The sequence below is a fragment of the Pinus tabuliformis genome, chromosome X (genome assembly GCF_031772625.1).
Source record: "Pinus tabuliformis cultivar Carrire ecotype Pingquan chromosome X, CPIR1, whole genome shotgun sequence".
In the NCBI taxonomy this organism is placed as follows: Eukaryota; Viridiplantae; Streptophyta; class Pinopsida; order Pinales; family Pinaceae; genus Pinus; species Pinus tabuliformis.
The window spans coordinates 1583138242-1583164729 of record NC_142308.1 but is presented as its reverse complement, the minus strand read 5'-3'; the positions used below and the strand labels follow the sequence as shown (position 1 = coordinate 1583164729).

The 26488-nt window shown below is 37.8% G+C and overlaps 1 protein-coding gene and 1 long non-coding RNA gene across 4 annotated transcripts; one reads left to right on the top strand and one right to left on the bottom strand.

The window, feature by feature from the left end:
• Positions 1-394: 394 nt before the first annotated feature.
• On the top strand, positions 395-1565 carry LOC149146066 (uncharacterized). 2 transcript variants are annotated; one of them, XR_016264906.1, is made up of 4 exons: positions 395-610; positions 759-825; positions 890-951; positions 1078-1565. It is a non-coding gene; the product is annotated as an uncharacterized LOC149146066 (long non-coding RNA). The 2 variants fall into 2 exon arrangements; XR_016264907.1 differs by having other exon boundaries at positions 400-610; positions 905-951.
• Positions 1566-23127: 21562 nt separating this feature from the next.
• LOC149146065 (ubiquitin-conjugating enzyme E2 2-like) lies at positions 23128-26067 on the bottom strand. 2 transcript variants are annotated; one of them, XM_089447512.1, is made up of 7 exons: positions 25914-26067; positions 25596-25809; positions 25144-25228; positions 24913-25005; positions 23775-23863; positions 23607-23692; positions 23128-23430 (listed from the first exon to the last, which is right to left on the bottom strand). In XM_089447512.1, the coding sequence occupies exons 2-7, from the start codon at positions 25659-25661 to the stop codon at positions 23388-23390; spliced, it is 462 nt and encodes a 153-aa protein (XP_089303638.1). In that variant the 5' UTR covers positions 25662-25809; positions 25914-26067; the 3' UTR covers positions 23128-23387. The 2 variants fall into 2 exon arrangements, with proteins under 2 accessions (XP_089303638.1, XP_089303637.1); XM_089447511.1 differs by having other exon boundaries at positions 25596-25973.
• Positions 26068-26488: the final 421 nt, after the last annotated feature.

Sequence of the window (26488 nt, the reverse complement as noted above, 5' to 3'; positions counted from 1 at the left end):
TTTCAATGTTATGTGAAAATAAAATAAATTTCTGTGTGGAGAAATATTTGCAGGTTTTGAGTTCTAGTTTTATGTGAAATATAATTTATTTAAAGGAGAAAACACTGCAAGTAAATGAAAAATTTCTTTTAATGCTATTGGGTGAAAAATCAAATTTTGTAATTGTTATTTTGTTTTATAATAAATAATCTTTTAAAATTTAATATAATAAACATATGATGGGGCCAGCCCACGTGGTCCCACGCTATCCCAACTTACGTGGACCTACACTAAGAATCTGGCTCGGATATATGGTGATTGCAAATTGATTTTGGTTTTAATTGACAATCAATCCACGGTACTTGGTATTGTTTCTCCTTATGACACCTGCCCTCCTCGAATTTGACAAACCCTAATTCACTTTTTACTGCCGGTTCGCGCCTCTCCCGTCATTCTTACCTTTGTTACTTGGTCTCGGTGGTCTCGGACTGGTTTTGGCTCCGCCTCTGGTTATCTCTGTCTGTGGTGAAACCCTGTTGAGTTTCCGCCGGTCTTATGGTGAAATAATGCTGCTTAGCTCTGTCTGGTCATTACTATGAGAGTCTGTATATTCGGCTTCAAGTTTTTGTTGGTAAGTTACTGTGACTCCACCGTGCATTCAATTCGTTTTTATGACTGTGAGAACATTTCTGGGTTTGCTCTTGTGAATACTGTCGGTTCTGGTCTTCTTAGCAAATTTGTGGTGAATGCCTGTAATGAATGATGTCTGGTCCGCTCAGTTGACAGATGCACAGGTCGATGGTCTCTCAGCTTGGTTCTTCTCCGGCGCTCGGCTCTGTAAACAAGGTATGACTCCGTTTCATGCTATTTCCCTTTTTCCTCTGTTTGTGCTGGAACTAACGTTCCGCAGCCCCTCTGTGGACAGGGTCAATGCTTCGGTTCTGTAGGCCTTTGGTTCCGGCTCACTGTAAGGTATGGTGACTTCACCTCAACCATACGCAGGTTTTCTTATACTTACAGTATCATAGTTTCATTCTTATGTGCAAGGGTTTTGTCTGGTTATAAACCCTGACCCTCCACCTTATATTTCGCTTGCAGGTGTGGCCGGTTCCCGTGTCTTCGCAAGGGCTCTTATCGATTCCACCCGGGTAGCTCTGCTCTCGTTTCACTTTCTTGCAATGGCTCTTGGTCTTTGTCGTGTTTGCTATCGCTTGTTGTGTGACCTGTTAGTTGGTCTGTCGAGTCTGGGCTTGTTGGGTTTTCTCAAACCCTCAGCCGTAACGTAGGAGGGTTTTATTTGTGGGTCGTTTGCAACTTGTTCGGTGAACCCTCGATGTACAGCATATGTAATTCTTTTGTTATGTAGAAATACAATGTAATATTCAGCGATATATAAACTTGGCTACAGTTGGTTCTGGTGGCTTACCCGGTTGCTGTTATGGTCTAGTTTGTCCCTCTGTATTTGCTGGTTCCTTCCCGCCTTGTGCTCACTGTTGTCTCGGCCAGTTAATCGATTCTTGGATACTGTAAAACACTGTTATTGTATTTACCTGAAATGAAATAATTATACAGCACTTATACATGTAGATTATTTGTTACTGAGGACATAAATATTTGAACAGTTTGTTTACTCGTGCACTGAATTAGATGAAGGAAAAAAAATATGTATATCTATTATTCTCATTCAAATGCTCCGCTGCTGAACCCCTCTGTGTTATCTTGCTTGTCTTTTTGTACAATAGTTTCAGGCAGTTTGATAACTGCTGGTAGTTATTCTATTACAGTTTATTTTGCAGTTACTGTAGGCATGATTTTCTTGACTATTCATTAGTTTACTTTGTCTGCCTTTACACCATAAGGGTTAGTTGTCTTTAATCACCTATTGACACTAATCTATTCTTAACTTGTCTAACTAGGCCCTATTACAACATTTTAAATATAATGAACAGAAATTTAAAACAACAGAAGTCAATACTGTAGTTGACCATGAAAGAAATAAAACAAAAAAAACATAGGAACTCGGACAGGCTTGCTGTCCACTCAATGAACTGTTTATCCTTCCCAATCTTCTTCAGAAACTGTGTTCGCCCTCTCTCGGTCTTCACCCTGTTGACCAGATGCTCCTGCATCAACATATATGTATATCATTTTAACTTTACGCTTTATTTGTAAAAATTAAACTAATTTAGATCTATCGAAACTCTCTACTAAAGATAGAAATCAAATATATTAAATACAAATTTTTTCTCTAGTTTTATATTCAAAGAAAATGTTTACAAATTTAGTCTATTCATTTTGTAAAAATTATTTTTTTAGAAACTAATTTCAAATAACTTAACCGCAGATCCATCTTTAGATCCATTTTAAGCACGGATATTTTTGAATGTTATAAAAATTACATAAATTTTTAAGTCCAAAAAATTATTTATTAGATTTCAACCAAAAAACATGTCTAAAAAAATTAAACTATAAAATACTGAAACTACTTCAAATATTTTAACCACAAATACTTGTTTTATTCGCTTTATATGATATATAAATTTTTGAAATTTTAAATAATAAAAAAAATATTATTATTATTAATAAAACAATTAAAAGGAGAAGGGAAACCATTTTTTTTTTTAATGGTTGGACATCGAATGCTTAATGATTAACTTAGATATCCTTTACCTTTGCCTGGATCAACTTAAAATAATATCTTCATCATTATAGAATAACATCTTCATTATAATAGAGGGAAAAAAAGGCTAAATAAAAAGCATGAGTGAAGGATGTGATTTAACGAAATCCTGAACCAAAACTGATAAAATTACACATAAAGATTATCACGTGTTGACCACGTTGATCAATTTCATTCTCTTAGAACTGATATATGAAATATTCATTTATATAACCGTAATTAATATTTTTAATTGAATAACCTAAACTGATAAAATTATATCACGTTGACCAATCTAATTCTTTTAGAACCGATATATGAAACAAACATTCATTTATTTATATAATAGTAATTGATATTTTTAATTGAATAAAAATTAATTTAGTTTTATTTTAACCTCTTATTTATAAAATATTAAGAGATGTTAAATTTCTTAAAATATCAAGAGGGGTCAATTTTTTTTAAAGTAAAAGTGACCTTAGTAGATTTAGATCCAAGATGGATATAAGTTGGTTTAATATTCCATTTTAAATAGGCTACTTAAGTCACTCGATTTGCTCACCCCACCTGTCACGATTCCATCGTGTTGAACACAATTCTCAAGGGCAATGTGCCTAATTCGAACCTAGATCATGTCACGAAATTAGGATCCCCCCTACAAAAGTTTGATTTGCGCCCACAACGAGTCACAATTTTCAAACATGTGTCCGCCAAAAAGCAACCCGCAGGTTTGATAAAAGCCAAAATTGGGCCTCATTTGCTCATTTGCAATTGGGGTTGCTCATTTGCAATTGTGGTTTTAGAGCTAGGGGGGCCAACAAAGGAGATAGGTGTGTTTTGGGGGTGAAGGAGATAGGCGTGTTTTGGAGGTGATTCAAACTACAGCGATGTGGATTTCCCTTCCATTTATTTTCTAGTTTTGCTACAACAATCTACCTATCGATTTTGTTTACGTATTTTATTTATTTTTAAACCAATCATGGCTCAATCAAGGACAACAAGGAATGAGCATAAAAAGGGGAGAAATATCCCCATTGGTAATGCCCCCTCTTTCAATTTCATCGAGTTCCGCTTTTGTTCTATCTGTTGGAAGTGGGGTTGCAAAAGCAACTTCAAATGTTGAGAGAAACATCAATTTAGTGAGACAAGCTCAAAAAAGTAAATATCCCTTTTGGAAGTATGTTACAAGAGATCAAGGGCTAAGGAGCAAGTTAAAAGAAGGCAATGTTCTCTGGAAATATAACTTTTGCAACACTCAATTCAAGAGCACCTATTTCCGTGTGAAAGCACATTTGTTGGGCTTACCATCTTGTGAAATTAGAGAATGTTTAGGACCATCTTGTGAAATTAGAGCATGTTTAGGAGTGATTGCATCTAAGAGGAAAGAATTAGAAAGAGAGGTCAATGTTGATGTGGCAATGATGGTTGCATCATCTAAGAAAAACAAGGATGAAGATCCCCCTTCAATTCTTGAGAAAAAACTAGTGTCAATTATCCATTTCGGAGTTTAAGTGGGGTTGCAAGTCAAGCAGCAAAATGAAGGGCACTTGGTCCAATGGACAAAGATATTTCACCAAGAGAGACGAGAATAGATTGATATCACCATTGCCTTCTTTTTCTATCTCAACTTCATATCATTTAATGTTGAATGACCACCTTTATTTATTGAGATGTGTCAAGCTTTAACTCAAGGGGCTCCATCAAGGTATCTGTCAATTGGGTTAAAGAAGCTTAAAACTACTTTCAGGTCAGGAGTAACTCCTCAAAATGAAATTTGTTTATTCATTTAGATTGCTTATAGTTATATACATGAGGGAGTGACTCTTGGGTTTCATCTCCCGATGACTCTTCATTTTCCATTATATATTATTTACACTATTTACAACTGTTCACTCAATCCCCAATGTTAGGTATCAACATTCCCCCCTTAATCTGAAGGGATGTTGGTGAGTCCAGGCATCATTCTGAATCTTTCAAGCTTTTCTCTTCCAAGTGCTTTGGTGAAGATGTCTACAATCTGCTCATTAGTGGAACAATGGCGTAGATGGATTGTTTTGGCCTCGACATGATGTTGAATCATATGGTATTTTGTATTGATGTGCTTTGTTTGATCATGGAACTTTGGGTTCTTGGCCAACTTTATTGCAAAGGTGTTGTCAATCATGAGTGGAGTCGAATGTACTTGGTTTACCTACAAATCTTCCAAGATTTTCCTAAACCACACAATTTCTTTTGTTGACTCAATTGTTGCCACATATTCTGCCTCTATTGTGGAATCTGTTGGAACTGATTGTTTGTTTGATCTCCAAAAGACAACTCCTTATCCAAGACTCATAGCATAACCAGAAGTAGATACCCCAATTTATTTGTCTCCATCAAAGTCTGAATCAGAGTATCCAACGAAGCTGAAGTCGCCCACCTGTGTATAATTGAGTCCAAGGTCTTGAGTTCCATTCAAGTACTTTAGAACTCTTTGCAGTAGACCAATGTCCCTCACAAGGCTTTTGCATAAACCTAGAGAGGATTCCAACAGCAAACGAAATGTCTAGTCTGGTAGTAGTAAGGGAGTTGAGACTTCCTACAAGTTGTCTATACTTTGTTGCATCCTCATTATTTTCCTTCAATGGATGTGAGCTTTAAGTTTTGTTCCATTGGAGTAGTTAGAGGATTGCATTCATCCATGCCAAACCTATTCAACAGATCTCCAATGTACTTCTTTTGAGAAAGGAATATAGACTTTAGATGTTGAGTTACTTCAATACCAAGATAGTAATGAACATAGCCCAAATCAGTCATTTCAAAACATTTCCTCAATTCCTTCTTTATGGATGCAATGTAGCTCTCGTTGTTCCCTGTCATCAAACAATCATCTACGTATACCACAAGATATACAACTGTTTTGCCAAATTTCTTGATAAACAAAGTTGCATCATCAAGATCATATTATTTGAAATTGAGTTTCAGAATATGCTCAGTTAATTTTTCATGCTAGGCTCGCAGTGCTTGTTTGAGGCCATACAAGGATTTCACAAGTTTGCATATTTTATGTTCATGTCCTTTCACAACAAATCCTTCATGCTGGGACATAAAAACATTCCCTTTTAGATCTCCATTCAAGAAAACAGTTTTTACATCCATTTGATGGACTTTCCAACCGTTGTGAGTTGTTAGGGCAAAGAGTGTCTAGATGGTAGCCCATTTTGTTGTCGGGGCAAAAGTCTCCTCATAATCGACCCCTTCCTTCTGTGCAAAACCTTTTGCCACAAGCCTGGCTTTGTGCTTGTCAAGTGAGCAATCAGCTTTATACTTGTTCTTGTAGACCCACTTGCAGCCAATTGGTTTGGTTCCCAATGGAGGATCAACCAGCTTCCAAGTGTCATTCTTTATCAAGGCATCAGACTCCTTTTGCATCGCTTCTTTCCATTCATCATGAGAAACGGCTTCTTTGAAGGAAGTTAGTTCAAAATCTATGGACAAATTCAATTCACAAGCATAAGAAACATCCATATCAATAGGTGAATCAAAGTCATCTACACCACCTCCATTTTGTCGGGTTGAATTTCTTGTTATTGTCTTTCCAACCTCATCAAGATGAACACTTTCAAGTGTCTTTGTGAGCCACTTTGGGGGACCTTTCTGAGATGGTCCAGGTTGCTCAGTTGATTGAGTTGGGACTGAATCGAGTCTCCCAATTCTGTCAATCACATCACTCAAAGTATCATCAGTGGTTGGAGTTTCATGCGGGGTAGAGAGTGCTTCAGAACAAGATTCCACAGGTTGATCCAGTATAGGAATCCACCCTTCAAGATGTGGAATCTGATTATCAACTTCTCGAAATGATTTTGCAATTGCGAATCTATCCAAGTGATCAAGTTGTCGCTCAACAACATTGTTAGCTTTGGATGATTCAAGAAAAATTACATCTCTAGATACAACAAACTTTGTATCAACTTCATCATAGAGACAGTATGCTTTGAAGGTGTTTGAATACCCTAAGAAGATATTCTTACGAATCCTTGCACCAAGCTTTTTTCTATGTACTTTTGGTATCAAGGCATAACAGGGGGAACCAAAGACCCTGAGATGCTTTACTGAAGGAATGTGGCCATACCACATTTCATAGGGAGTCTTGTTTCTAATAGCATTAGATGGACATCTATTCTTTACATATACATCACATAGCACTGCATCAACCCAAAACATCAATTTTACATTCTTGAAAAACATCATGGAGTGCACCATATTTAAGATTTTCCTATTCATTCTTTCAGCTACTCTATTCTATTGGGGATTATAAGGCACAGTTGTTTGATGTTTGATCCCATGTTGGCAAAGATAGTTTTCAAATTCATTTGAAGTGTATTCTTTCCTATTATCAGTGCGAATAGAGCCAAAATGAGATTGTGCATCATTTTCAATCCATGTATGAAAGTTCTTGAATGTTTGAAAAGTATTATATTTGTTCTTCAATAAATAAACCCAGCACATTCTAGTGTAGTCATCAATAATGTCATCGTATATATATTTCCATTCGCAGAAGGAATAGGCATTGGACCACATAAATCTGAATGAATGAGTTCAAGTTTTCTATGTGCTCTAAAATGTGAATCATGAAAAGATTGTTTTCTATGCTTTCCTAGAATGCAAGCATCACATTGCTTAAGTTCCTAGGAATTGTAGGCAAACCAGTAACACCATTTTTTTTCAACAAGTGGAGGTTGTCATAGTTCAAGTATCCAAATGTAGCATGCCATTTTAAACTTGATGGAAATGTACCTTCATCATAATGAGAAATTTATGAGAAATTTTGTGCACGAGCAGAAGTACCTTGTAGCTTGAGAAGCCTTTCTTCTTCTATCCCCATCGTGACAAGTGGGTGATTTGATGTTTTTCTCACCTCAACCTTACCATCAAACATATGAATGGAGTGTCCTTGCTAGCAGATGTGGACCAAGGACAACAAGTTTCTCCTCAGCTGTGGGAGATATAAAACATCATGCAGAGGAAAGTCTGGAAGACCAGGCAATTTAAACCCGATTGTGCCAAGCCTTGATGGCTTGAGTTTTGATTTGTCTACAAAGTACATTGCTCCATCAACATTGTCAATAAATTCTTCAAAAAAAGCTCTTATAAAAGTCATGTGGCAAGTTGCTCATGAATCAAGCAACCAATCATTTTTCCAAGAAGCAAGTGAAGCATTAAATAAGTCTTCATTTACTCCAATATTACAATGTGCCACAACATAGTGAGCGGATTCAGGTGGTTTACCTTTCTCTTTGTCATCAGTTTTACCTTTGGGTTGATTTCTTTCCTACTCAATTCTGTCCATAAGCAACTTGCATGTGGATACATCATGTGATCCATCTCTATTGCAACGTATGCAATGCAAATCTGACTTTACTCCTTAAAGAGTGTCTAAGCCTTGATGTTCTTATTTTTCCAAATGAAAAATTCCTTGTCAGAGGTGGGCTTTTCTGGTTCTTTGTCTCCTTCACCAACACACACTCCTTTCCACAGCTCATTAAAAATGAGTGTGTTTGATTTTCCACGACCATTCTGGATAGTTCTCTTTCCCAATGAGAACCACTCCCACAATAGATATCAATGAATGCATTGTAAAATCTGTAATGTGGGAAAAAATACGTCTGCTACAAAATTTTACTCCTAATGGTAAAAATCCGATTCTGATATATGAAAACAGAGGTATTATGAGGGAGGGGTTATGTGGTGGAGGGGATATATGAGGGACGGGCAAGTCAAACCAGAGGTATTATTGATGTAATGGGCAGGTCGGACCAGAGGTATCATTGATGTAATAATAAGGGTATGGGAGATGAGTGGTATTATGAATGGAAAAACATTCATTAAATGCAGTGGTAGGAGCAACCAGTATGGAGCAATTAGAAGAGAGAGTCGAGTATGCAATGCGGAGGTTTGGAGCTACGAGCACAAAGAGGCAACATTCATCAAATAAAACATCCAACCCAACATGTCTCCAAATCACTGCTTGGCCTTCAAAAAAAAAACAACATACTTCAAAATTGGTTGGGCCCTCAATATACAATGCATGCAACATCGCACAATACAATCAACATATATGCACTTTATTTTCCACTTATACAACCAACACAATGACCATATACACACAATGCAGTCACCATATACGCAGAACATGGTCAACATATATATATAAATGAGCAGATATACCATTCAATCCAAAGAAGAGATATCGACAAGTATCGCAACTCAGTCCTCCTCCATAATCCTCCACTCTTTTCAAAGTCAAAGGAGAACATTGAGAAACTTATGGCCAGAGAACGCCAAGAGTCATTTGGACCAATCAATGGAACCTTTAATCGGGCCTTGGTATTGCATTTTAAACTCTTGTCATCGACCAAGTCTCATATGGTAGCTACGATCAAGAGAGCATTGGAACAGGTGGTATGAAGCAGACATGCCCTTCGATTGCTTTCTTGGCACAGCGTGGGAGATATGAGAGAGCGTAGATGTGACAGTTATGCAAAAATATGCAAAACATAGGCAGGAGGGAGTTATAAGGGCATAAAGGAAGCCAAAAATAGAGGTTGGGACTTGTGCTCTGATACCATGTCAGGGCAAAAGTAACTCCTCAAAATGAAAGGGAGTTACAAGGGCATAAAGGAAGCCAAAAATAGAGGTTGGGACTTGTGCTCTGATACCATGTCAGGGCAAGAGTAACTCATCAAAATGAAATTTGTTTATTCATTGACTCTTGGATTTCATCTCCCGATGACTCTTCATTTTCCTTTATTTATTATTTACACTATTTACAATTGTTCACCCAACCTTAAGATTAGGTGTCAACAACTACATTGTTGAGTAAGGGAAAAGAGGAGGTGGATAAAATGTTTGAACCTATTAAATCAGCATAGCCAACATTTGGGGTTAGTATTATTTATGATGGATGGACAAATGCAGCACGTTATCCACTCAAACTTCATGTCGTCTTCCTCGAATGGACCAATGTTCTTGAGAGTAGTGGATGCTCTTGGAAGATACAAGGATGCACAACATATCCCCAACTTTGTACAGAATCATACCAATGTCCTCAAAATCTACAAAGTATAGACACATCTATCATTGTTGAAGATTACAAATACACAGTTTGCCTCTATATTCATTGTACTAAAGAGGTTGAGGAAGGTCAAGACCACTCTTGGGTCCATGGTTTATTTCAAAGCTTTTGTCTTTTTGGACAAAGACAAATCAAGAAACCTCAAAAAGAGTCAGAGAGTGTTAGATGATGTTTGGTGGGAGAGGGTAAATCTTACCATTAAGATCTCGAGTCAAGATTGCTACGATTCTTTGAAGATTGCTCTCTCATGACCTGTGGCTTTTCCATTGCTTGGATTCTATCATTGTTTTGTTACAGCTTGCAAATACAAATCAACACATCCTAGGAGAGGTTTATAAGGGATGGGATTCTGTGATTAAGTCCGTGAGAACCATTATTTTTCAATGAGTGCCTGAAGTATCAGAGATCAACAGAGGTTTTTTTCACCACCATACAAGAGATTCTTGTCAACAAGTGGGACAAGAATTGCACACCTTTGCATTACTTCGATCACTCATCGAATCCAAAATACTACAACCATGAGTGGCTATGATGGGACCAGCCCTCGTCCTTCTGTCTGGATGTAAATGTTTGATTAATTGAATTATTAATGCAATGATTTTTGGGGATATCCGACAGTTGTTTGATATTTTGTTGTGTTTAATTGTTTGGTACGAGTTTTGGCTGTGAGGGAGACACATGTCTCTACCTCGAATTTCGTCCTCTCGCCTTATGCTACACTTGAAACCCTAACACTCCACTTACCCTGTCATTTTTTACTTTCACTCGGTTGCGCTTAGAGGTTCTGCACTCCGGTTTTCACCTATGATTTCGTAGGATTTCTTTGTGGCACTCTGTTTGTATCCCTCGACCACGACTTTGCTCCATTGGCTGGTTCGGCTCTGCTAGTGTAATGTTGTTGTCTGTGGCTTTCAGTCCGCCGATCTATTTGAGGGTTTCCGAGCTCGTCTCTCAGCGTTCTGCAAGTGGCCTCCTCTGTTTTGAAGGCTCTATGGGCGCTATTAATGGTTGCCTCCTCTTGACTATATTCGTGTCACTGTTGTTTTTAATTGTTGGTTCAATGGCTTCACTATTTAACTTGTCCACTGATCGGTTTGTTTCCAGGTTGCGGCCACAAGGTGACCCAGTGTTCGCCCTCTGCTCGTCGGCTAGACACAGGTAAGCTTTCCCTCTTTGATTCAGTTCCCATTTCTCATCTTCTTTCGGTGCTAACAATTTGTGCTCCTTGTGAGCAAGGTTCCTTGTTGGTTCGTGGCCTGTCAAGACCTCTCCTCCAGCGATTTCAGCGCCTCCTCTAGTAAGTGTGGGTTACAAACCCTGGCTCTGTTCCTATTCTTCAGTTAGGGCTTTTTTTCTTCCCGTTGTTAACTGTTATGAACTATGGTTGCAAGTGGATGTCGGGTGCTATGGCTATGGGTTTCGGCTCCTCTTGCGACTTGCTAGACCGGGTAGGGTCTTTCCATGAAACTTGTGTTTGGAATCTGTTGATAGTTTTGGGTCTTGGTTACAGGCTTCGGCCTCTCTGTCGGTCGCTTATGTCAACACTTCTGTCATTGTAATGGGGAGACAGGTCTTTTCGTTTTAACTTGGAATTGTGAGAATTGAACTCGTCCTCAGGGTTTCGAACCTAGGTTTCTCTGTCTATTTTGTAATATGAATTTGTCCTAACTTTGGACTGTAAATGAATTTAAATACTTCTGTAGATTTGCTTCAAACAATATTTGCAAGGAAAAATAATGCGTGTTAATTTATGTGGTACCTGGTCGTAGATGTTTTCTTCTCGCTGGAAATTTGGTTGTGGTTGTTATGAAACGCTCTGTTAATATTCTTTATCACGCGCTCGATGCTGTTCAAGAACTGTAGGTAGTTGTTGTGAATATTCGTCGGTTCTTCGACAGTTGTTTCTTCCGTGTGTTTGTGATAATGCTTCCACCATATCTCTGTTTCGCTGACTCTGATATTCTAGATGCTTGTTAAAAAGATTAATCTGCCAGTTCTTGTCTCTGTTTAGAAATACACTCAATTCATTTTAAGAACAGAAAGGAAATATAATCTTGCTGCAAATGGACTCAGATGATTTCGAAAATCTCATATATGTTTCTATTCTTCTTTGGCTGTAATGGAAATCCACCTTTACAATGTTTCATTTTTTCCTTTTGTATGATTTGTTGAACAGTTTTAAAAGATGTCAACAATTACATGTAGTTACCATGAGAAACTGTTAATTTCCATTTGTCTCAATTCTGGAATTAATTTAAAAACAGAAAGTTTTTTTTTTCCTTTAAAAAAAAACATCATAACGAAAATAAAAAAGAACTTGCTATCATGTCCTAAATGCTAGTAACTAAGAAAATTTAAAAAAAAACTCAGGTACAGTGACCTGTGAACCTGTCAACCTATGAGACAAACACTTCCTCTTGTTCACCCCTAGTTGGATGCTCCTGCATCAGGCTCCCGGGGTAACAAAAATTCATGGCTCCGGTCCATGAGCTCCTCGATAGAATACCCTGCATGTTGTATTTGTCCTGCATCAAGCCACGAACTGTCCTCAATAGGGCGGTTCTTCCACTTGATGAGGCACTGTAGGTACTCCTCCTTTCGAGTCCCCCTGGCCACTTGTGTGTCAAGGATTCCTTCGCGAGTGGCTAAGCCGAAGGCATTTGTCTCATCCATGAACTACTCTTTTCCTGGGTGTCCCGCTTTGGCTGTGCCGAACTGTCCTCTTCTAGATTGGCAGTGTATGGAAATAAATCCGCCACATTAAAAGTGGGCGATATTCCTATACCTGGAGGCAATTGCAATTCATAGGCATTGGCAGAAAACTTACGCAAAATTTTACAAGGTCCAATTTTTTTGAATTTCAGCTTATTGTATTTGCCCTTAGGAAATCTTTCCTTACGCAGATGAGCTAGGACCTGATCCCCTACATTAAATTGTACCTCACATCGTTTCAAATCGGCGCTATGTTTGTACCTCTCACTGTTGTCCTGTAACTTCATCTTCACCTGCTCATGTAGGTTGTTAATTGCTCTTGCAAAGTCTTCCTCGTCAGCACTTCTTTTCTCCAGTTGTCCCAAATCCCGCAGCGCGTGCACTCCTCAGGGATGCATTCCATACAAGATTTGAAAATGACTACTTCCTGTGCTTTGATTTGGTGAATCGTTGTAAGTGAATTCTGCTTGGGCAAGTACACGATCCCACATTTGTGAATTTTCTCCCACTAGACTTCGCAGCAGGTTTCCTAAACTTCTGTTCACCACCTCCGTTTGCCCATCAGTCTATGGGTGATAAGCCGAGTTGAAGTTCAACTGTGTGTCCAACTTCTTCCACAGGATGCGCCAGAAATGTCCTGTGAATTTCACATCCCTGTCAGAGACAATGGACTTAGGTAAGCCGTGCAGCGTAACAATCTCCGTGAAAAACAAGCGTGCTACGTGAGTGGAATCACTGATCTTCCTACAAGGAATGAAATGCGCCATTTTTTAGAACCGGTCCACTACCACCATAACATAATCTTAACCTCGTTGTGTTCTTGACATACCCAAGACAAAGTCCAAGCTGACTGAGTCCTACGGTCTACTTGGAATAGGCAGTGGTGTGTAGAGTCTCGTATTCAGACTGTGTCCTTTCGCCAACTGACACAATTTACACCTGGTTACAAATCGCTGCACATCTCTTCGCATCATTGGCCAGTAATAAAAGTGACTAAGCTGATCAAAGGTCCTGTCAATGCCCAAATGTCTGGCTAGGCCTCCGCTATGCTTCTCCCGAATGATGTTCTCCCTCATCAAACAATCGGGGATACATAGTTGTCCTCCTTTAAACAGCAGCTTCTCCTGTAAGTTATAGTCCAACCACGGACTATTATTTCTCAACAAAGGGTTTTGGCAAGGTTCATAAGCCTCCTTAAAATCTGCATCTATCTGATACAAGTCTTTCAGGTGTTCAAAACCCAGTACTTGTATCGTGCTCTCCTGCAAGAGAAAACTCTCCTGCTCAACGCATCTACTACCTTGTTGGCATGTCTGCTAATATGCTTCAACACAAACGTGAAACTCTGCAAGTATTCAACCCACTTTGCATGTTTATGGTTCAACTTATGTTGTTGCATAACATACTGCAATGCAAAATTATCAGAAAACAAAACAAACTCATTACCCAGTAAATAGTGTCTCCAATGTTTCAATGCTTGGACGACAGCATAGAACTCCTCGTCATAAGACGAGTATTTCTGTCTACTTTCATTTAGTTTTTCACTGAAGTAAGCTACTGGTTTGTCTTCCTAACTGAGTACGGCCCCAATGGCTATACCACTGGCATCACAATGAACTTGAAAAATTTTGTTGAAGTCAGGTATCCTTAAAATTGGCCTCTCAGTGATCTTCTTCTTCAATATCTCGAAGCTCTTTTCTGCAGCATCAGTCCACTGAAAGGGTTGACTCGCCTTCTTGATTATATCCAACATAGGTACACAAATTCCACTAAAATCCTTTATAAACTTGCGATAGAAACCTGCCAACCCATGAAAACTTCGAACTTCGAACAGACTCTTAGGGGATGGCCAGCTAAGTATAGCTGCAACTTTTTCTGGGTCCATTTTCAGCTCATTTTCTGCAATCACGAAACCCAAAGACTAACTCCTTCTGAAAGAAGGTACATTTCTTCAGATTTATCAGCAACTTGTTCTGCTGCAACTTCTCTAGAACATATTGAACATGTCGAAAATGTTCCTCCTTGGTCTTGCTGAAAATCAATATATCGTCAAGATACACAATCACAAATTTCCCAATGAACTCCTTCAACATCTCGTTCATCAAGTGCATAAAAGTACTAGGTGCATTACTCAACCCAAATGGCATCACCAACCATTCATACAGCCCTTCATTAGTTTTGAAAGTTGTTTTCCATTCGTCCCCTTCCCGGATTCTAATCTGGTGGTATCCACTCTTCAAATCTATCTTCAAAAAATATGCTGCCCCGCTCAAACAGTCCATCATATCATCCATTCGTGGCAATGGAAACCTATACCTGATCGTAATCTTGTTTATTGCTCGTGAATCTGTGCACATCCGCCACTCACCTCCTTTCTTGGGAGCAAGAACTGTCGGAACTGCACATGGGCTTAAGCTTTCTCAAATCAGTCCCTTATCCAGCGACTCCTGTACCTGTTTTCTAATCTCCTCATTGTCTTTGGGGCTCATCCGGTAAGCAACTTTGTTCGGTAAATTAGCTCCAGGGATGAAATCTATGTGATGATTGATACTCCGCTTTGGTGGCAATTTATCTAGTAGATCGTCCACCACAATGTCGCTAAATTCCTGCAACATTTCCTGGATTTCTTCAGGTAAATCAGAAATTTCAGTGTGCAACAGCACTGTTCTTGGTCTCCTTACAATAGCATATTTCACCTCGTCATCTTCAATCTGTTTCAAAAATTGTTTTCCACCCACCAGTAATACTTTTGTTCCACTAGTTTCTGTTGTTTCCTCCTCCTTGATGGGCACTAGCGTATGCTTAATCCCATCCTTAACAAACTTGTAACAGTTTGTTTTCCCATCATGAACAACTTTCCAATCATACTACCACGGTCTACCTAGCAGAATATGACACATGTCCATGGGCATGACATCACAAATAACTTTGTCCCTATATTTGCCAATATGAAATTCCACCTCACATTGCTCATCAACTAGCAGTTGGTGACCCTTCTGTAACCACGACACCTTATAGGGGGTTGGATGCTTTAGTGGTTTTAGACCCAACTTCTCCACCATCTCTGTTGCAACTAGATTATCAGTGCTTCCACTGTTTATAATCAGTTTGCAGCATTTGCCATGCGACTTACACACAGTCCGGAATAATGCCTTTCTTTGGGTTTGTTCAGTTGTTTCTTTTGCCGGTTTGAACAATACCTTGTTCAAGACTAAGGCCTCTCCTGTCTCCGGTACATTTTCTACCCCCTGAGGTGGTGCCTCTGCTTCTTCTGTCTGAACAACATATGCTCCTCTTTGACCAGCATGTTCTCCTTCAGGACACTCAAAGGATCTGTGCCCCCACTTGTGGCACTTGTAGCACTGGTAGACAGCACCTCTGCCTCTACGATTTCCTCTTCCTCTCTGGTATGGCCCTCCTCCCCTAGTGTTGCCTTCCTTTTCTGCTGTCCCTGAGGTTTTTGAACTATTGCCCTCTTCACTGTTGTTGGCAGTTCTCCCTCTGCCAAAGGATTGTCCTTTCCCTCTGCCAATTCCTCATCGTCTCCTGCCATTTTGCTTTCTTGTGATCTTTTCTTTTGCCTCTAAGGCACTCTGGTATGCTTGCTCTATGGTTTTCGAAGAAAGAATACTTATCTCGTCCAATATCTCCAACCTTAGGCCATTCACAAACCTCGCTGTCTTTTCTAAGGTGTCTTCAGTATAACCAACAAATTCACCCGATAAAATTCTTCAGTATATTCTTTCACCGTCATTCCTCTCTGCTTCAAATTCTATACTTGTTGATGCAGAGCAATCTGGTAATCTTTGGGCAAAACCTGCCTTTCATCTTGGCGACCATTCTAGTCCACTTTTTAATTGGTAACTTATTCAATCTTCTTCTCTCTGCGTGGACACTGTCCCGCCATAAGGCCGCGTGTCCTTTCAGCTTGGTAGCAGCAAATCTAACTCTCCTATCCTCGTTGACCTCCTCACATTCAAAATACTTGCCCAGCGCACTAATCCAGTGCAACAGCACTTCTGTGGACAAACTACCATCATAATTTGGAATTTCAGGCTTTGGCTTACTACTAGCCAACAAGATTAACCTTAACAATTTTATCGCAGGTCCTTCTTCATCTGATCCATCCGTTGTAACTACAGCCTCTTCCTCACTGTCATCTCCTACTTCCGAATCCCTTCTCCTTTCTACTTCTATTGTCGCCAAACGGGCATTGAAGATCCTAATCTCTTCCCTCAATCCCTCATCTACTACTTTTCGAATAGCTCTGCGACGACCTCTTCTTCCAGTGTCCATTTTATAAAAAAATCAATTAATTGTAACCTGCTTTGATACCAAAATTGATGGATGTAAATGTTTGATTAATTGAATTATTAATAGAATGACTTTTGGGGATATCCGACTGTTGTTTGATATTTTGTTGTGTTTAATTGTTTGGTACGAGTTTTGGCTGTGAGGGAGACACCTGTCTCTACCTTGGATTCCATCCTCCCGCCTTATGCTACGCTTGAAACCCTAACACTCCACTTACCCTGTCATTTTTTACTTTCACTCGGTTGCGCTGAGAGGTTCTGCACTCCGGTTTTCACCTGCGATTTCGTAGGGTTTCTTTGTGGCACTATTTGTATTCCTCAGCCACGGCTCTGCTCCGTTGGCTGGGCTCTGCTAGTGTAATGTTGTTGTCTGTGGCTTTTGGTCCGTCGATCTATTTGAGGGTTTCCAAGCTCGTCTCTCAGCATTCTGCAAGTGGCCTCCTCTGTTCTGAAGGCTCTATGGGCGTGGTTAATGGTTGCCTCCTCTTGAGTGTATTTGTGTCACTGTTATTTTTAATTTTTGGTTCAATGGCTTCACTGTTTAACTTGTCCACTGATCGTTGTGTTTCCAGGTTGCAGCCACAAGGTGACCCAGTGTTCGCCCTCTGCTCGTCAACGAGACACAGGTAAGCTTTCCCTCTTTGATTCAGTTCCCACTTCTCATCTAGTGTGGGTTACAAGCCCTGGCTCTGTTCCTATTCTTCAATTAGGGCTTTTTTTCTTCCCATTGTTAACTGTTGTGAACTGTGGTTGCAGGTGGATGTCAGGCGCTACGGCTATGGGTTTCAGCTCCTCTTGCGACTTGCTAAACCAAGTAGGGTCTTTCCATGAAACTTGTGTTTGGCATCCGTTGATAGTTCTGGGTCTTGGTTACTTTGTCGATCGCTTATGTCAACACTTCTGTCATTGTAATGGGTAGACAGGGCTTTTGGTTTTAACTTGGAATTGTGAGAATTGAACTCGTCCTCAGGGTTTCGAACCCAAGTTTCTCTGTCTATTTTGTAATATGAATTTGTCTTAACTTTGGACTGTAAATGAATTTAAATACTTCTGTAGATTTGCTTCAAACAATATTTGCAAAGAAAAATAATGCGTGTGAATTTATGTAGTACGTGGTCGTAGATGTTTTCTTCTCATCGGAAATTTGGTTGTGGTTGTTATGAAACCCTCTGCTGATTTTCTTTATCACGCGCTCGATGCTCTTCAGGAACTATAGGTAGTTGTTGTGAATATTCATCGGTTCTTCAACAGTGGTTTCTTCTGTGTGTTTGTTATAACGGTTCCACCAGATCTCTGTTTCGCTGACTCTGATATTCTAGATGCCTGTTAAAAAGGTTAATCTGCCAATTCTTGTCTCTGTTTAGAAATACACTCAATTCATTTTAAGAACAGAAAGGAAATATAATCTCGCTACAAATGGACTCAGATGATTTTGAAAATCTCTTGTATGTTTCTATTTTTCTTTGGCTGTAATGGAAATCCACCTTTACAATGTTTCATTTTTTTCCTTTTGTATGATTTGTTGAACAGTTTTAAAAACTGTCAATAGTTACATGTAGTTACCATGAGTAACTGCGAATTTCCTTTTGTCTCAATTCTGGAATTAATTTAAAAACAAAGTTTTTTTTTTCTTTTTTCAAAAAAAAACATCATAACAAAAATAAAACAAAACTTGCTATCATGTCCTAAATGCTAGCAACTAAGAAAATTTTAAGAATACTCTGGTACAGTGACCTGTGAACCTGTCAACCTATGAGACAAACACTTCCTCTTGTTCACCCCTAGTTGGATGCTACTGCATCAGGCTGAATGGTGGACCTTCACACATATTCCTTCCTCACATGAATGGTGAGATTTCACAAAGGAGGAAGGATGCATTGAGACAGAGATTTCAGGATATCCCCTGATAAAGTGTTAAATGCCTTCCCAAAATTTTCCACTAGCATTGGGCAATTTGCAAGCTATGATGTTATTAGAGATAAGGGGGCTAAGAAGCCCTATTCTTGGTGGATAACTCATGGGGCAACATGCCCTCCTTTACAACATTTAGACATGAGGCCCTTCTCTCGGGTTACTTCGTCCTCTCAACAGCGATTAGCCATGAGGCTCCTCTCTCAAGTTATTTCATCCTCTTCTTGTGAGAGGAATTGAAACAGATAGAAATATGCATAGTTTGAAGAATAGCAAGCTTGCGTAGTCCAAGGCAAAGACAATGTTGTATGTGCACACCAACCTTCACAATAGATAGAAATATGTATAGTTTGAAGAAGAACAAGCTTGCATAATCTAGGGCAGAGACAGTGGTGTATGTGCACACCAACCTTCATCTTATTTACAAGATGAGCGAAAAGTGCTTGAAAGAGAAAACAAAGATGTGGGATGTGTTTCTCGATGACATGGGTTTGGGCTTGAATCAAAATCAGCCACCTTGGATCTTAATGACTTAATGAGAAACTGCAATTTATGGTCAACTTCTTTTGTTTTTAGTTAATTTCTAAATGTAAACTTATATCATGATCCAAATCATGATTGTATACATATCATTACAAACTTACAACGTAAACATGTGTAATTTGAATCTATGATTGAATTTGTTAGTTGTATCATCATGAAAATTTGTGTCCCATGTCAAACTCATATTTTCATGTCTTGTGTGTCGCTTGTTTGCCTATGGACTTGGTAGGCTACATTCCACATTAATACCCTAAGTCAATAATATAGATTCTCATATTTTCCACATTAACACCCTAAGTCAATAATATAGATTCACATATTTTCATGTCTTGTGTGTCTCATGTCTACTTGTCAAGGAACATAAGGAACATGCCTACCTAATATAGATTCTCATATTTTCATGTCTCGTGTGTCGTCTACTTGTCAAGGGAACATGCCTACCTGTTAAGGAACTTAGTAGGCTGCATTCCACATGAATACCATAAGTCAATAATATAGATTCTCAAAAACTCACCTAACTACCCAACAAAAATTAATAAAAATTAAAATTAATAAAAATTGTGTAAGACATTACATCTCTACCATACTTACACCTCTCAACACAATAAATAAATTATAAAATTTTAATATGAAATATACATCATTAATACATTATCATAAATAAATTTTAATATATAAAAATACATCATTAGCTTTGGTTCTTTCCAAAATTACATAATCATATTGTGTAAAAAACATATTTGTTTAAGTAGGCATATCATTTCAAACATTTACATCCGACTAAAATTTACATCCTTTTTTCACTATTAGTTTTTAGTTCAATTATGTTTTCCCTTTTTTTCCGTTCAAAAAAGGTCTATCTAACCCTTTTCTGCTTTTAATCAAATTGTATAACAAACATGTTTGTTTAAGTAGGCATATCATTTCAAACTCATACATCCGGCTAAAATTTACATCGTTTTTTCATGGTTAGTTTTTACATCCAAGCTTTTCTTAACCCCTTTCAATTATGTTTTCCCTTTTTTCCCTGTTCCAAAAAAGTCTATCTAACCCTTTTCTGCTTTTAAAATGCGTCATTACTTTTTAATTAAGCCATATTTCATTTCAATTTATTTTTGTAACTTTATCTTATTTCAATTCATTAAGCTGAATAGAATCATAAGATTTCTTATCAAGATAATTTAGTTCCTCATTTTTGTTCAATAAATGATTTATTTCAGACAAAACTCTCAAAATACCAATAAATAAAGGTTGAGGACTTGAGTTTGGAATGTGAGACAAATAATTTAGTTCCTTGATCTGGAATCTGAATCTGAGACAAAACTACCAAAATACCAACAAATAATAAAGGTCAGGACTTATAGTGTGGAATGTGAGACAACTATCAAAATACCAATAATAAATAAAGGTTAAGACATTTTCTCGTAAAGTAGAGGATATGGTTTTGAGAATAGGTTAAGACATTTTCTGGTAAAGTAGAGAATATGGTTCGAGGATATAGAATAGGATATGGTTTGAGGATAGGTTAAATAAAGGTTAAGACATATTCTCGTACAGGATATGGTTTTGAGAATAGGTTAAGGCATCGAGGATATGGTTTTGAGAATAGGTTAAGACATTTTCTGGTAAAGTAGAGGATATGGTTCGAGGATATAGGATAAGATATGGTTTGAGGATAGGTTAAATGAAGGTCAAGGCATTTTCTCGTAGAGGATATGGTTTTGAGAATAGGTTTAGACATTTTCTGGTAATGTAGCGGATATGGTCTGAGGATATACGATAGGATATGGTTGGAGGATATATGATAAAATTTGAGAGGGTGGTAAAGTAGAGAAGAAATTGAAATATAACACACATTCCACTGATACTGTTACATGTACTAACAAATAAATAGCCCATCACTAAACACTTTCCACTCTATATGAGACCTAAACTTTTGATTGCAATAAAACGAAAAAACCAGATCTGATATGCACCTCCAAATCGTAAAACTCAAATTCACAAGATCATAAAATGGGGCCAAATCAAATGTATAAACTAAACCATAAAATGGGCCAAATCAAATGTATAAACTAAACCATAAAATGGACCAAAATGTGTAAACTAAACCAGATCTGATAGGCACATCCAAATCGTCAGACTCAAATTCACGAAATCATAAAATGGGGCCAAATCTAATATGTAAAACTCAAAATATGCAGCCTCAATTTCCATAAGCTCGAAGTGCATATAGGAACCAGATTTAACCAACGACTGTATGAGTAGCAAAGTTTGTTAATTGTACATTCATTGTATATTCAACTTGTTCGCGAGGAATCCATTCGGTCAGGCCATCTAACTATTTACTCTCCATGTCGTTTCACAAGCATTAGTTCCACTGCATTCAACAAGGATATCTCGCCTCGTACACAGATTTTGCAGGATCTTAATTACATCTCACTATTAGTCCACATATTAAAGGTTGAAATTTACATCAAGCTAAAATAGATGCAGCACTGCCAAACCCAAAACTAAGAGTCACACTTAATGTGCCATTTTTCCTGTACCGAAGGCTTATTGTTTGTTAAAATTGTAAGCAATAATGACTAAGATTGAAAGAATGGAGTGACAATGGCAATTACAGCAAGACTAACTGTCTTCTTTGCTGCCTATTCAATTTTGAAAAGAGCCGAGGGTTGAAGTGATATTTCTCTATTTTTGCAAACACAACCCTTTTTTTTGCAAGCACAACAGAATTATAAACACGTGCGTGCTAGTTGATGACTGCACTGTGAAGACGTGCATTAAAGTTTGTTCCAGGAATAAGACATCCTGAAGATGAAATCATTAACCATTTAAAGAAATTCTGAAGATGAGAGAAACAACCATAACAAATGCCTTTATCTGAAAACCAAGTAGAACAATACTTATTTGCCATATATCATATCTAAGTTTCAAATTTAAATGAACAATTATCCAAACAAATAAGCAAATAATGGAGTAACAACCAGAGGAATATGAAGAACCTTATTTGCCACATCTTATCAAATTTCAATGAATAATTATCCAAACTTATCACGAAATAATGGACTCTGGACCCTGCAAGCAGTAGGATATAAACCTTATTTCATACTTTAATAGCCAAATCACATCAAATTTCAACAAATAATTGTCCAAACAAAAATATGCAAATAATGAGCTCTGTGTGACTCGAGTCATCCTCACATGGGCCGGTTTTCAAGGCCAAATTAATTATACATCATGAGCTGGAGTGGGTTTGCTTATTTTGAAGGCAAAGTTTATGATTAATTTGAAGAATATCTTTATTATGAAAGGACAATTTATCTAGTCTGGCTAAATCAACTTTATCTGTTAAAAAGATGTCCAGACCTAAATAAGCAAATAATGAGCTCTGTGTGACTCGAGTCATCCTCACATGGGCCTGTTTTCAAGGCCAAATTAATTATACATCATGAGCTGGAGTGAGTTTTCTTGTTTTGATGCAAAGTTTATGATTAATTTGAAGAATTAATCTAGTCTGGCTAAACCAACTTTATCTAGTCCTGGCTAAATCAACTTTTTCTGTTAAAAAGATGTCCAGACCTAACACCACTTACTTCTGACATTCATAAACTTAATTGCCTCTTTATATGTGACTGAATGCAATATACGATGTTTTATGAAAATAAGCAGCCGCATTGAAGCGGGATCTTTCAGAAGCATAGGACTATACAATTAGTTATTCATTACTTCTCACTCACAAGCACCTCCTAGAATTCTCAGAGATGAAATCTTCTCATAGAGTTGAAATCAATCTTTTCATGACATATTGCGGAGAAACTTAGAACATGGAAGAAATTAATTAAAAAAAAACACAAACTTTTACCACGCAACAAGGCAGATACCCGGACAGAAGATTTAAGAAGACAATAAAACTAGCTATATTTTCCAAAGGATTTTTGAATTCCGAACACTGAAAAAGACAAGCATGTGAGAAACTTGAGTTCCTACAGATGCAGTAACAGCTGAGTTCTGTTACTCTTGTAACAACAACTATACCCAATCAGAAGGTTTAATAGACCTTCTCATTGTTCACCTCAATTGCTTATCAGAAGAACAACGGCATTCAGCCTATATGCGGCATGCATGCATCTGGCCGTTAAATCCTCAATCACCTTCAGGAAGATTCAATAGATTTGCGGGCACATCGTCGCACTCTCCTATAACCCAGATCAAAATAGAACAAACTGATGTAAACATTTATACACCTTTAAAGAAAATCTTCTTAACGATCATGAAAAGAATACCACTTTACAAAATAACCGGATCATGAATCCTCAAAATATAGGGATTTAAGAATAAAATACATGGCAACTGTTCAAAATCATAGAAGTACCTATTGTAGGCCTGATTATCATTCTGATATACTTGGGCGGCTTCAGGATTTGCTGGGCTGGCGGGATTTGGATCCGTGAGCAGAGACTGTAAGATGAACGTTCAAAAATCATCAATAAATAAGCTAATAGTAAGCAGAGAAGAATCTAAACGATGTTAAACGTCTCACCTGAATTGATGCCAATATTGTACAAACGTTATGGCAAGGTGACCAAGCATCCTGGATGATGTCCATGCACAGAGTTCCATCATGATATACTAAACAAGACCGATCGACATAGTTTCAAATTTACCAAATATGTAAGTTCATGACATCAAAGAAATATCCTAAAAGAACATAACAAAACTTTCGACAGAACACTTAAAAACTGCAAAGAAAAAGAAAAACCCTTGAGTGCAGAACCATACATAATGAATTTAGTCCACTTTGGCATAACACAGAATATCAGTTTCAATGAAAATACTGATAAAGTTATAAAACAATGCTCAAGAAAAATCTCTAATTAAATTTACTTTGATACTGTGCTTTTCTGAACTCAAAGAGCAGATGTAACTCACTTAACATTTCAAATTACTAGCGAAATATAAGCTTCATGTCAAAAAAGTTCCAAAATCGATTGAACTGAATCCCAATTCTGCAACAACTTAGGTAGATCACGTGAATTAACATTTACAGCCAAAAGGTTCCAAAATCGCTTAAACTGAATCCCAATTCTGCAACAACTTCGGTAGATCACGTGAATGAACATTTACACCCAAAAGGCGGATGAACTCTAATCCTATTTATGCGCCCACCAATTGTATTTAAATCTCACAATCAATGAATTTCACTTAATTCAAATAACTCAAAAATATATATATAGGAAAAAAACCGAAGTACATTCTTTTTATGCCTCCTAGATGAACATGCCTCAATAACACGGCTCACAGTTTAACCTTTAACCATTCCCATCATTTACTTACGAATCCATGCCACAAAATTGACTAACCTTAACCTCAATGCAACATCTATTGCATTTAAATACCAAAAAAAAATACATTTCACTTTGAAATTCAGATAACCAATCCATACACAAAAAATCGTGCTCTATTGGTAGTGTTTTGCTTGGAAATGTACGCCAGAGATTATATTCTACTCCCCAGAAAATTCGTTTTGTAATTAACTAAATCCCATAAGAAGTACACTTCAATGCGGCAATCAATTCGTATATATTGAATCAGGAAATTCGAGTTGCTTACCTTATCACAGAAATCTAAATCATTAACATGGAAGTTTAGATCTGCAATTCTAAAACGCTGACACTTACCATTAGGATGGAAGATATCTGAGGTAAATCGCACTCTAGGCGGCTTCTCAGGATAATTTTCCCCAAAAATTAACCTCAACCCAAAAATCCCACCTGCGCAAAAAATCGAAAATTCAGACATCAAATACAAATCCAGACATCGATTCTTTTTTAGGTGATTAAGCTAATTAATAGGTACCCAAAACGCCATATGAGTCGAGAGTTATTGCGGAAATGATAATAATATATTACCTTCCCAGGGGGTCTCATCAGGACCAAAGATGGTAGCGCTCCATACAAAGAGATTCTCTTCGGAGTGAGGACTTGCACTACAACCCTAAGTGACCAAAACCGCTCGAAGTTTAACACAAGATATCTTAAAAACGAAAACTCGTGACCAAAACTGCTCGAAGTTTGACACAAGATACCTTAAAAACGAAAACTCGTGGCAGCACAATAAAAAGAAACACAAAATTCACAGAAAACAATAAAAGAAAATACCCAATTCACGGAATACCACAAAGACAAAGAACAATCCAGAGAATACCATACAAAAAAAACACCCAGTTCCCAAAAAAGCATGAAAACAAACACCCTGTTTCAAAAACGATGGAAAATCTTAAAAATGCATAAATATATCCAAAATTAGAAAAGAAAATCATCACAAAGAGGAAATGCGGCGGCAGTTAACAGAAAAACCGTACCTCCGGAGGCTCGTCCTTAATAGCCTTCAAGTCAGACATCAGCCGAAGCTGTGCAGAGGACGACATTCTCAGCGCCAGAACTAGGGCTAGGGTTACACCTCCCCGTGGAGCAGCGAAATTTTACAGATCAACCTGCTTTTCCGGTATGGGCTCCCGTCAGATCTCAGAAAATCGAGCTCCAGTTCGCGCAAGTTGCACAGATCTATTGCTACGACTAAATCCAGAAAGAGAAAAATGCCGAGTTCGATCAACGAAGAAGACCAAGGCATACGGTTAACGAAGATAAAAAAGAGCTCAAGCAGTGGCCAAGACTCAAACCTGCAATATTCTTCCCACCACTGCTCCTGCCCTTCTTGACAATTGACAACGAAATGTAAGGAGAAGAACAGATCTAAGATGGGAGCACAAAACGGCAGCCCGTGTTTCCGGCACAACCGGAATCTGTTAGCCCTCGGATCATTGACACGTGTCAACCGTGTGACTTGCCACGTTATTTTTATTTTTGGGGTATTCATAACGAAGGTAGTTATATCTTAATAGCCTTTTTATAGCCTACTTTTTGGAAATTGATTAAGAATGTTAAAATCGTAATTTTATATTTCTCATTTTGTAATTTTGTTAGTGTGGTTAGAATGTTAAATTTGGAGGTTTTTACAGTTATTTATATGATGGGGGATTTATTTAAAGAATTGTGTAATGAATTTATTTTTTTAAGTAAAGTTTTTCCATAGAAATTATATAGGAGAATTTTGGGCGATGTGGTTTATTGTTGGAGATTTATTGAGAGAATTTGTAATAATTTTTTTATCTGTCCAAGTTTTTGACACTCCATTTATTATTAGACGTGATGATGGATAGAGTAACCATTTCAAATGTATTCATTACATAGTTAT

Bases quoted from the DNA above. Each gene is read 5' to 3' on its own strand.
- LOC149146065 (XM_089447512.1), bottom strand. From the start codon at position 25,661: ATGTCGTCCTCTGCACAGCTTCGGCTGATGTCTGACTTGAAGGCTATT. The intron at 23,693-23,774 runs GTGAGACGTTTA...TTCATCTTACAG, and splicing joins CAATATTGGCATCAATTCAG to TCTCTGCTCACGGATCCAAA. The intron at 23,431-23,606 runs GTACTTCTATGA...TCTGGGTTATAG, and splicing joins GATAATCAGGCCTACAATAG to GAGAGTGCGACGATGTGCCC.